The 13,253-nt window shown below is 45.0% G+C and overlaps 1 protein-coding gene across 1 annotated transcript in view; it reads right to left on the bottom strand.

The window, feature by feature from the left end:
- The window catches only part of ADAMTSL1 (ADAMTS like 1), a 677,686-nt gene that overhangs the window by 124,052 nt on the left and 540,381 nt on the right, over positions 1-13,253 (bottom strand). The window contains exon 20 of the mRNA XM_078677817.1: positions 1,772-1,899. Coding sequence (XP_078533943.1) covers positions 1,772-1,899 — 128 coding nt within the window. The remainder of the gene's footprint in view (positions 1-1,771; positions 1,900-13,253) is intronic.

Consider the following 13,253-nt stretch of genomic DNA (forward strand, 5'->3'; position numbering starts at 1 on the left):
ACAAAGGTAGGAGTTGTTCACCACCAGGATATGTAAAAGTTAAAAGAGTGAAATACAGGGGCAGCAGTGGTTTGGTGGTGGATTAAAGAGGCATGAGGTGGAATCCAGAATGCACAGTCTTGGTATACAGCACACTGACATTCAATAGCATCAGCACTTCTGAGCAAAACCTTGCACCCTGGAACTTATTCTTTTGTAAATTAAGCACTGCTGTTATGGGAGGAGAGAGTGATTCACCTTGTAAATAGCAAGGGGAAGAATGAAAGAATTTCCCAATCAATGATGCTTGAGATTATCTTTGAAGAGATTTATTTTTCAGGTGTGTTCTTCATTTTCAAGATGGCGATAGAAATGGGACGGGCCAAGTGCAGACTAAAAACGTACGTTTCCCATTTCGATATCCAAAACTACATAGCGGTTGTTTCACAGTGCATTGACAGGATGTGAAGTTAGAGTAGAGGTGGGTGAGCCAATAAATTAACAGGACAAGTCGTGTCAGAGTCTAGCAAATGGTCTGGCTTGGATTTTAGAGCCTGTGGCCGAGCAGAGCCCTGAAAATGCCATGTAAATCATACAACAAACATCACATAAAATATGACAAAGTCTCTTCATAAGTCAAAAAAATGTATTTGTTTGACATGTGGAATCTTTTACATAAATATGTCACATTATAGCACTGCACTGAGAAGTACTATTAAAAGAAAGTTTTCTAAACAAGAATTTTGAACGATCACAGCCTCGTCCCCACCCTGGTGACAGTTCCATTAGTGAGCTAAAATCCAAGACATTTGTCTAGTGAACCCTAAATGTGACTCCGATTTTTATGGATAGAGCAACATTTTAGTCTATGAATCAAACACAGTACGTTTTTGTACAGCTGGTATTCCGAGCTCAGGTATTTGAAGGTGCTTTTATAAGTGATAGTCAAAAAAAGGAGGCCGGTAAAGTAAAATATTTGCTTAAGATCACACGATTTGGAAAAGGGGGAAGCAGAGATTAAACTGGATTTTTTGCTTTCACTTTGTACAAATCAGACTCTAAAAGGGTAGCTATTTGTCTCTCCTTTTTACCGCAAAAGTTAATGCTTTATTTTTTTTATCTCTGTGTGCATGAGGGTACAAGGAGGTTGGCTGACAGAAGACACATGAAAGCTCTGCTCGTTATTGGAACCTCGAGCTGAGCCAGATCCAGGTTTCAGGCTCGATCCTGGCTCGAGCTTTCCGCGGCTCGCCCACCTCTATGTAAGAGACTGGGCATACTTTAGTGTACCATGGGATATACGTTCTCTGTCACCTACATTCCAGTCCATCACTGAAGCAGAAGACTGGAAACACAATGAGTAAAGTCAACGAAATTGAATATAATTATTTCAACATTTGGAAGGTGCACCTTAAATTTCCCTTTCCCCGTTTGCAATTTTTATGGAAAATAGCTGCCTAAGGAGAGAACTAAATGTCTGTTTATCAAGTAACCTTTCATCAATATGACATGGTAGCGGCAGCACACGCCTGTTTAAACAAACCCTGAATATTGTGTCGGTCTTACTCAAGTAGTACCATCACCGGGGGACAATAGTCTCCGTCCCAATGCACTCAAAAACCTGTTGGGAATACTGAATGCCTAAAAAGTGCATGTTATTCATTTTCCTCTTCATATGAAGTGTGCATAGCATTCCATATGTATCAAAGGTAATGAGTATGACGCTGTCCTGGGATCTGTATTGACAAACAACAGTAAGGGGAATTCTTTGCAATCAATGTTTTTTCTGTACCTGCAAGAGTGATGGCAATGGACACCGAAGCATAACCCAAAGGGTTGGTGGCATTACACGTGTAGAAGCCAACATCAGCTTCAACCGGTGCTAGAATCTGCAGGGAGTCGTCTTGTCTCAGCAGGATCCTGGAAACATGGAAAAGGGTGTCAAAGCAAGTGTGTGAGGGCAGCCATCACAAGTTTAAACTATGTCAGAAGACTTGCTTTAGCAGATATTTTTAGAGCTACATAAAATGGTGACTGGCCACTAGTGTAATTGTTTGCTTCCCCACACTGAAATTTAAATCAATTCCCTTGAACATCAGGGGCCCTATTTTTATAGGGTGCACTTTCCTTGTTTGCGCCATGGTGCAACTTAAAACAGGTGCACTGGGTGCAAACAGAGAAAGTGCGCCTTATTACATAGAATGTGCTACCCCCAGGGCAGCCGCAAACTTGTGCTACCCTGGGGGCAGTGCATTAAAGTGAAATAGGGAGCAGCTTTAAAGTAGCCGTTCCGTGTTTCTCTGTGCAGTCAGAAACCAACCTGCACTTTTAAAGGGGATTAGAGATCCCCTTGCAGGTGGGTGTAATGAGTGGCTGCACCTACCTGCAAGGGGATGTGTGGGGGGGGGTTCATGGGAACCCCTTTCCCCTTCAGAGGGCTGCTATCAGGGGGTGCACTGACAGTGAGCCACCTTTTAGGTGGTGCACTGTCAGTGCGCCCCCTGACACCTTCTTTGCCTATGCGCCTGCATCTGTAATATAGCACAGGCGCAGAGGCAAAGGGATTCCTTCATTTGAATGAGGCACACCCCATGCAAATGAGGGAATGCCTTCTTTTAAAAAAATTATTTTTATTAAACAATCTAAAGAAAATGGTCATTGTATACAATAAATTATTACTAATATCTGTGTTACAGTCTCGCAAAAGTGTCATACATTGTGATAGCCGACAGTACCAAGATGGTCGCTTTCTACATACATCAAGGCGTTAATGGTTCGTCAAGGGAGGGGACAATTGGGGGCTCACACACATTGCACGATAAACATTCTATTTAGTTCAGAACGCTATCCACTTTTGGGGACAGCCACGAGCTAAATACACTGTTTTCTCCCGTATCATACACCAATCCATGTCCTCTTTCCAGGCGTTGAGTGTTGGTGGTGTTACCGCTCCCCAGAGGCGGGTGATTTTTCGCTTCAGAGCTGGCGCTGCATGAGCGCCAGCCCTTTCAGTACTACAGATGGGGCACACAAGCTTTTTCATCCCCTTCTGTAATAACAAAGTGCCCCAGGGAGTGCTCAAAGTGAGCGCAAAAACCTGTTGCGCACTCAGGATACTTTGTGTAATAGGACCCCAGGTGCTTCAGTTGCAGGACTCCCGCTTTTCCCCCCAAAACAATTATGTAACAAATGGTATATCAATGGTACTTTTCAAGGCATTGATATAATATATTTGTGAAAGTGAAAGGCTATCAAAATTGTGGCATATTTATGTAGGAGTTGCGTCACCCCTGCGCCACTCAACTGGCACAAGACCGACGCAACTCCTAAGTTTGATTTATCAAGCCATGCTAGGTGTGGCTTTGCATTGCTTGATAAATCCAGAGTAACACAACTCAGCTAAATCACGTGTTGCGTTACTCTGCTCCAGGGGGGCGTTCCATGGGTGGAGAGAGGGTGTTTCCACGCATCCACCAATGGATTTTGGCACATTCCATGATTTACCATCAGTGTTAAACCTGGTAATTCGTCAAAATGCTGCGCCTCCCCAGGTTAGGCGGAACTAGGAGAAAGATCTTTATTTCACTTTGATACTTCCTCTTTCCTTGTCTGCAAGACACATAGAAGAACATGCCTCAGATAATTGTTTTTGTGCAGGTAGGTACCCCTTCCTGCACAAAACAATCCTGCTTATAAGTACAACGTAGAAGGTGCCTGCATTGGGGGTAGGCAGCCAAAAGGGTGCCAGTGCAAGGAAATAATAAGAATGCATAGTATTATGTTAAATATGGTACATTCCTGTTCTTTCCCTGACACGCACCGCAGCACAGCAAGGTGGCTTGCTGCTCTGTGTGAAAGCTACATAAACATGACCCATAATCCATTACTGCCACCATCAAACTCGAAAGCTCCTGTTTTGTCTCTCAAACTTCAAGACGCAGATTTACAACTCTGTCACACAATGCAGTGCAGCACCCAAATTGCTGCACTGCGTTGCATGATAGGGAGAGAGCAGGAAAACGCCTTATCTACAGTGACATGGTGCAATCTTGCTCTCTCCCTAGCGCTGGCGCTCAATTAGGCAGCCAAACACCACTCACACAACTGTGCACCATAGTTCATAGGTGTGTGCATGAGTCTAGCATAGGTTTTGTACTGGAAGGATACTCTTCCAGTGCAAAATACTATGCCTAGACAAGCTTTAAAACGTTTCCCCCATTGGATGTGTGCTGTAGAGTGCAGTGCACATGCAAAGTTAGAAAAGTTAGGAGAAATAAAAGCATTTCTCCTTTTCAATGCTTGCTTTCAAGTGGCCTTATTTTTTTGGTGCAAAACCATGTATACTATTATTAGTAGATAGGATTTTGCGTCAAAAATCATGGGTGATTGCATAGGAACACACACATATACCACTCATAGAACGCCCACTTGACGCAGAGTAATGCAAAGCCACCCAAAACAAGTTTTCTGCTAGAAATTCAGGGCTCGAGTCAGGGGTCCACGCGGGTGGACGGCGTCCCCCCAGTCTTTTCACATGGTGGACGCCGTCCCCCCTGCCAAGAACTTGGGACCCCAACGAGGCGTGGATAAAAAAGGACACCGTCCTTGTAAGCATTATTGTCCTAAGTGCAATCCCTCCTGTGACTTTAAAACACACATTTGCGCATTTTCTAATGGGATAAGCAGGACTACAAGTTCCAGAATACAAAGTAAAAACTTGGACTGAACGTAGGAAACGTACGAGCTCTGCTTTTCATGACGTCATGAGGTAATTTGCATATTGTCCGTCCCCCCACTTCTTTTTATAGGACTTGTGCCCTGTAGAAATTAAATGAAAACAAATATATATTTTGCGCAGGTTTCCATAATTTTTGTGGCTGAGCGCAAGATGTTTGTAAATCTGGCTCCAAGTGTCCCAGCAACCGACGTAGCTGTCCAAAAATACAAAGGTAAGCCTTGGGTTTGCTCTCAGCAGGCCTCACCCTTGCTGACAAATCCCACCTCATTATGCAAAATATGACCTCTAGGCTACCATGCTGTGTAAGTGTTATTTAATTGCTTCTTTTAAAGCACCTAAATAAATCATTTAGGCACCTCGGGTTTGCAGTTACCTTTTAGGGAGCTCCAAGCTGTGTATATTTCGACAAAAAACACAGACGTTATGCTTCATTATCGCTGACTCCACAGGTCCGACTGTGCCCTTTTCTCTAACCCTAGGCAGCGCTCCCACGCCTGAACTCACCTCAATGCCTTAGATAAATAAATAAATCCTTGCTTGCCCCACTGAATGATTATTTATCCCAATGAATGTTTGCTTACCTTATTAAATGAACCCTTGCCCTCTCGAGGTACACATATTCTAATGATGTATTGCAGGATCTGATCAGAGGGGGGCTGGGAAAAGTAGAGGTGGGCGAGGCAACACATTAACAGGGAGAGGGAGGGCACCCTGCATATCACACCGGACTATCAATGGGACACAATACTGAGGACGGAATATCAAAAACAATATATATATATATATATATATATATATGTGAATGTGATCAAGGCTGCATGTCTGGCAGCCGAAATGCGTCATGTTGGACTATTTTGATGAGTGAATAAACGTCCATCGTTATTCACACCAGCTTAGGGATTATGTGCCCTTGTGTTGCGTCAGAATTGCCTGTCGTGGCATTGGGATTACTTCGTTATATATATATATATATATATATATATCACTGTAGCACACATGGTGGTGAGGCCCAATACTGCAAATGCCGTTTTATTTTCAGGTACAGCAGCGCCATATTCCATTGTGAGGCCACTCTGTAGGATCTTGGGCTCCAGTAACGTGGGAACTTTGTGGTGTATATTAACGGAGGAGCCTGATCCACTCGCACACCTAACCTACTTAGGAGATGCCAATGGTGCGAAAAGGACGGCGCGAGGAAGAGATTCAGGCAGGATTATTTCCTGCCATGATCGTGCTGCGAGTGGTGTTTGTTTTTCAAGTCCGATTTTCGATCAGCATTCAAACACTGTTTCTACTCACCTGGCTGACTCCCGCAATAAGACCAGTGCTTGGGCTTTAAAGGAAATACCACCAAGGTAAAGATTATCAGAGGACTTCCATTTGAACTCTAAAAATACCAACACAATGCACTATGGAGCTTGTAGTAGTTTAAAGTCAGTCACGTGATTCATCCTTGTAAAAGCGCGCCCCAGCACACCTGCATGTTATTCATTTCCTTCTGTGAGCAAGGCAAGAAGCCGAAACGTTAGATGATGGAATATGGCGCTGCTGTACCTGAAAATAAAACGGCATTTGCAGTATTGGGCCTCACCACCATGTGTGCTACAGTGATGTTTTCAATGGGCTGCCCCGTGCCCATTCTTTGTGAGGCCACTCTGTAGGATCTTGGGCTCCAGTAACGTGGGAACTTTGTGGTGTATATTAACGGAGGAGCCTGATCCACTCGCACACCTAACCTACTTAGGAGATGCCAATGGTGCGAAAAGGACGGCGCGAGGAAGAGATTCAGGCAGGATTATTTCCTGCCATGATCGTGCTGCGAGTGGTGTTTGTTTTTCAAGTCCGATTTTCGATCAGCATTCAAACACTGTTTCTACTCACCTGGCTGACTCCCGCAATAAGACCAGTGCTTGGGCTTTAAAGGAAATACCACCAAGGTAAAGATTATCAGAGGACTTCCATTTGAACTCTAAAAATACCAACACAATGCACTATGGAGCTTGTAGTAGTTTAAAGTCAGTCACGTGATTCATCCTTGTAAAAGCGCGCCCCAGCACACCTGCATGTTATTCATTTCCTTCTGTGAGCAAGGCAAGAAGCCGAAACGTTAGAAGATGGAATATGGCGCTGCTGTACCTGAAAATAAAACGGCATTTGCAGTATTGGGCCTCACCACCATGTGTGCTACAGTGATGTTTTCAATGGGCTGCCCCGTGCCCATTCTTTGTGAGGCCACTCTGTAGGATCTTGGGCTCCAGTAACGTGGGAACTTTGTGGTGTATATATATATATAGATATGTATATTACCTACTGGCGGTCGCCAGTAGGTATATATAGTTAGGATTTTTTTCCTATGGGATTTTTGAAAATTCTATGTTGAATAACTTTGGCGTTTGAGGACGGAATTGGCTGACATTTTCTGGAAAATGGAACATTTTGTTTCTGAGCAGCCCCTGAAAATTTGGGGGGGTTTCGTCAAGCGGGGGCCGAGAAAAATTGGGGGGCCCAAAACGTGTTTTTAACATTGAGTTTTCCATAGGGCGGTTGGACTCACTTTTAGCTCGAACGGCTGAATGGATTTCCACGAAACTTGGCAAAATTGTAGGGACTGGTAGCCCGATGTGCCTTTGCTATGTCTCAAGATATATGCTCCAGTGGTTTTTACGAAAATTAACTTTGAAAAATATATATTGGGCTACATTGGGCTATATATATGTTGGAGCCCAAATGTAGCCCAATGAAGCCCAATGTAGCCCAAAGATGGCCGCCAGAGACAAAAAAAACAAATGTAGCCCAAATATCAGCCAGATGTAGCCCAACTATAGCCCAGTGACAGAATGTCCCAGAGTGTTTTAAAGAACAACTAGAACGCTAACAGTCTTACTTATGACAAAAGTATGGCACACCTGAAGTCATCTTGATTGGAATAAAGTGGTAACACTTAATACATTTAATTTGAAAAGGAACAAAATAAGGGGTTTCATTTTGCCATAGAAATCTTATATATATATATATATATATATATATATATATATATAATATATATATATATATATATTCACTGAAAAAACCATAGGTTATAGACCATATATAGTTAGGAATTAGCATTTACAAAACCTTGAAAATTCACTGAAAAAACCATAGGTTATAAACCATATATAGTTAGGAATTAGCATTTAAAAAAACTTACTTTACTCACACAAAACCATTGAAATTCCATATATAGTTAGTTGTACTAACTATATATCGCTCACCCGCAATCCACTGCTGATCATGTCACATATTACATCATTCATGACATGGTCAGTGACATCACTGATGACATCACTGATGACATCTCAAATGACATCACTGATGACATCTCAAATGATATCACTGATGACATCACTGATGACAACATCCAGTGACTGTATGTTTCTGTAAAGTTAAAATATGTCTTACATTTTGAAGAATGAGTGGATGTAGAAGTGTCTGAACAAAGGATTTAGTAGGTGCATGACATGACTGACTGTATGAGTGAGTGATTAAATGTGTCTCACTGAGTGCATGGGTTAGTGACTAAACTGTCTTAATTTGTGCATCATTATGTCTGTTGTTCTGTAAACTGCTGCATGTGTTGATCAGTAGCTATATGATTAACTATATGGGTTATTGATTGGTTGCCCAAGTATTTGTATGGGAGACTGAGAGTGTGTATGGGTGGCTGGGAGGTGTATGACTCTCTGCATAGATGTATGGGTTCAAAAGTGCATGTGGAAACAGCTGTATGGGCGGTTGACTGTGTGCATGACTGTATTGGTGAGTGAATAGATATCTCAGTGCTACATGTCAAAGTAAGTACATATGTAAAATACAGTACATGTGAGAGTTGACATATATAAATAACTGTGCATAAGAGCCAGTGAATGTGTGAGTGGCTGTATGGATCGTTGTGAACTTGTATCCAGGATTGTATAAGTGAGTAAATATGTTTTAGTATATGTTTGAATAAGTAAGGTGTGTTTAACTGTATAGTTAAGGAAATGGAGGTGTGATTGATTGTTTGCATGACTGACTAGGTGTGTGTGTAACTTCATGGATGAGTGACAATCTGTGAGTCTGTGTTTACACTGAGTGTATCTAAGGTTATATTAGAGTCTGAAGAGGTTCATCGTATTATCACATGAATGATGTCATCAGTGATGTGATCAGTAATGTCAAATGAGATGTCATCAGTGATGTCATCAGTGATGTCATTTGAGATGTCATCAGTGATGTCATTTGAGATGTCATCAGTGATGTCACTGACCATGTCATGAATGATGTAATATGTGACATGATCAGCAGTGGATTGCGGGTGCGCGATATATAGTTAGTACAACTAACTATATATGGAATTTCAATGGTTTTGTGTGAGTAAAGTAAGTTTTTTTAAATGCTAATTCCTAACTATATATGGTTTATAACCTATGGTTTTTTCAGTGAATATATATATATATATATATATATATATATATATATATATATATATATATATATATCTCCCCAAGGTACGTCAAGTAAAGCTTAGTAAATCTCTACTTTCCTATATGCATATACCTTACTATATGTTGTACCTCAGTATTCTGTCCCTTATATTCTTGTAACACAATATTCTGGGTGTCGATATTCAGTAATGCAACCCAGGAAGAGCTAAGCCAAAGCAGAGTCAAAGGTTGGCTCTGTCTCTAAGAGGCAGTGCACGAGCCGAGCCTTGAAAACGTTTGGCAGGTAAATCATGCAACAAAGATCCTATTAGAATGGGGGCGTGGCTTGGATGGCGAGGAGGCAGCAGACCTAAGTCCGGAGCTCCCGACCCCCAAGTCGAACGAACGGCGAGCAACCGAGGGGAAACACCTCAAAAAGGGATAAAAGTGGAACGAAGAGGTGTATGAAGGCCAGAGGCATCCGAAGGAGCAGTCTGCAGACCCCCGAAACCCGTAAAGAAGACGTTTTAGGCGGCGAAACAACGTCTGTGGGAGAAGGGACCGCAGCCCCAAGATGGCGGCGAGAGGGAAGTAGGCGATCAAGCTACTACAGAAGAAGCCACCAGCGCAAACGCACCCAACGCTGGCACCACACAGCAGGTAACCTCCGAGAGGTGCGCAGGAAGCGATCGTACGACAGATCACACAATAGGGACATAAGGTAGCCAAGCACTGGGAAGACTCACGAGGCAAACCGAAACCGAAACCAACAAGCGGGCTCAAGGTGCGACCATTTTCAGGCGCCCGTCTCACCCCGGCATACAAGCAGGAGAGCCCTCACTCGCCACAGCGCGTGAAGAACGGGAAGCAAGGCAGAGCGCAGGGGAGAGGAGGGAGAGCACAGAAGCAAGCGGTGGTGCGACCAAGCGACACCAAGTCGTAAAGACACAAGCCAGCGACACAAGGTGCGAATTAAGGGGTGCAGCCCCCACCAACCAGCCCACGTTTAAGCGAGACAGGCGCAGAAGCCAACTGTTAAAATCAAGAACAGCGGCAAGCGCAAACCTGCACTAATAACACCGGCGGCCAGAGACCAACAGAACCAGGCGGCGGCCTCATGATGCGGGAATAAGAATCGATATATGAGCGGCTACAACAACAAAGGAGACAGGATTAACAACTCCCTCGGAGCCAACAAACAGGAAACAAGCGGGTAAAGCCACCACACCCAAGCAAGACAAACCTCAGCACAGAAAGGCGGAACGGAACTTGGACATACAGCGGCCATTTTGAATAGGGCAGACACAACAGTCATCAGAGGCCATCTTGGTAAAGGTAAATCCCCAAAGCAACAAGGTGGGAGGAGCATAGTGCCGCGGCGGCCATCTTAAAGTTGGGACCAAAAAAAAAAAAAAGAGGAAGGGAGACTGAACACGGCGACTCGCGGATGCAGCACGACGCGCTCTCTCTCAATATCGCACCATACCAAGCCAGAGGCACAAGAGGCTAGGGACCTGCTGGGGGGAGCACGAAGTGACGCAGTGGATCTAACAAGAACAACACACGGTAAGAGGAGCAAATGCAGCGGCGGCCATTTTTTGAGGGGGTGACCAAACAGGCAAAAGAGAAGATTGAACACAGTCTGCAACGGGTGTGCGACGAGCATAGACAGCGCGACGCGCTCTCACGAGCACGGCCCATCACCGGTTCTTGGTAACACAGCGGCCATTTTGGATCGGGTTGACACACCGATCATTGAAGGCCATCTTGGTGAGGGCAAACATAGCGCTGCTGCGGCCATTTTGAAGGGAGATCAAACAAGAAGACAGAAGATAGAACACGGTGGCTCGCGGAGGCTCTCAAGACCGAGGCCAATTAACGAGGGGGTAAAGGCAGCGAGTACAATTAAAACAGACACAAAGAGCGGCCACCCTGAGACGAGGCCATAGGCACACCCCTCCCAAGGGACAAGCACGTGAACAAGGCCACAGCAGCAGAACAAGGCGCAGTAAACGCAGCTAGACATACCCCCAGGCCAGGAAGACCAGACAAAAGAGCTGGCGGGGGCAAAAACCAGAACCAGGACGATCAAGTGGCCGTGTCGATTCAGAGAAGAAGTTCCCGCACCGCAGGGGAATACCACCACTAAGGTCGCCAAAACAACCAAAGCTCCCAAAGAAGACCCAACTAAACAGCAGCAAAGAGAGGGCAGGCTCCTAACTCACCAAATCAGAAGGGGTTTTGACACCATGACAGGGAAGGACGAGAAAGGAATCTCAAACGAACCAAAAAAAAGCAAGAACGAATACCCGGATTCCCCAGGGAAAATCAAAAACGGTCAAGGCGGTGAAACAATAACACTAGACACACTCCTAAAGAAAATTACGGAAGGCAATGACCTCGCTAAAGCCACGAAAAAAACTGTGGACAACATTGAAATGGAACTAATTGCTATTAGGGCCGAACAAAGTAGAGCAAATGAGAGGTTAGACGAGGCTGAAAGAAGAGTGAGTGCCGTGGAGGACCGCACGGAAGTAATGCACAAAGACTTGGGCAAGGTCATAAGAAGAACAAACATCCTGCAAAGAATCCAAGCAGAGCAAGACGACAGAAGCCGCAAGGGGAACATAAGACTGCTGGTGGTGCCTGAAGGCGAGGAAGAAACCCCCGGATCGTGCGCAGCCAAGCTAGAGACCATAATACCGAAACTCCCAGGCCTCAAGTTCGACAGGCCCTTTGAAATTGAGAGAGCGTACCGTATACCAGCTAGGAAACCCTCCAACAGCAACAGCCCAAGACCTATAATATGCAAACCACTTCGAGCAAACCAAACAGATGCAATCTTCGCAGTTGCAAGGAAAGGGCAGCCTCTTCACATCAACGGCCAGAAAGTAACAATTACACAAGATTTCTCCAAAATAACGGTGGAGATAAGGAAAGAGTTCCTAGCCCTCAGAGACAAAATGAGAAGGAACAACATCACGTTCAGCTTCGCAGGGCAGTCCAAGATGAAAATAACAGACAGGAATGGCACCAACGTCTTCGAAGACCCTAACGAACTAAGGAGATACCTAGAGGGACCAACCCAGGAGGAAATGGACCTGCAGAGCCCAGGAGCAAAGAGAAGAGCATCGTCAGATGCCGCCACAGGCGGAGCAGAATAAGGACGCACTGAATATAAACAACAGCCAACCGCAAGTCCTACATGCACAACCACCTGCGAACTTTCAACAACATACCTATCTCAACCAGGAGAAAGCAGCGACACGACTATCATGCGGCCCCAAGAGGGACCCTTGCACTAGCACACAAAAAGACAATCTATCTACCTCTAACCACCTCAAGTTCCCGACGAGCGCAAGCGTGACAACTACGATCACCCCATGACATTAGCAGCAGAGGAGTAAAAAGGACGCAGACACCACGGAAAGCAGGGCCGGAAGAATGCAAAGACACACCAGAGTCGACATATCCTTTTTCTCTTTTCCACACGCTCAAACAATTGGGGGGAAAGCCACTATGCATGGGACACAAGACCTCCTCACCTGCCTAACAGACAAGGACTTGGGGGGGAGAGAGGGAGGACCCTTGCTGTCACACGCTCACAATTCAATAGGCGGAGGGAGGGGGGGAGGGAGGAAGGGGGGTGGGGGAAGAAATGGGAATGGGAAACTACGGGTAAACGCCACAGTACATGAATATGCATCTCACTCACTGTACATCTCTATCTTATCTACATCCCCGCTGTCACTATCCTACGGCCCGGGGGGGGGGGGGGGCGCTAGAGGAGGAACTAACAGAACAATGCCACAGATAGCCACACACCAAGCCAACCCACTGAGCGGCGAAACACCGAAACCAACATGAACCCACCAACGCAAGCCGGGCGAGCCACAAACCTCAAAGTAGTGTCCATGAACGTCAAAGGTCTCAACCACCCCACCAAGCGCAGGAAGGTGCTAGACCACCTAGCCAAACGGAAGGGAGACGTCTACGTACTTCAGGAAACCAAGCTATCACAAGAAGAAGCATCCCACCTGAAGGCAAGATGGATAGGAGAAGTCCTATGCTCTCCTGCCAAACCAAAAAAG

The sequence above is a fragment of the Lissotriton helveticus genome, chromosome 2_1 (genome assembly GCF_964261635.1).
Source record: "Lissotriton helveticus chromosome 2_1, aLisHel1.1, whole genome shotgun sequence".
NCBI classification, from domain to species: domain Eukaryota; kingdom Metazoa; phylum Chordata; class Amphibia; order Caudata; family Salamandridae; genus Lissotriton; species Lissotriton helveticus.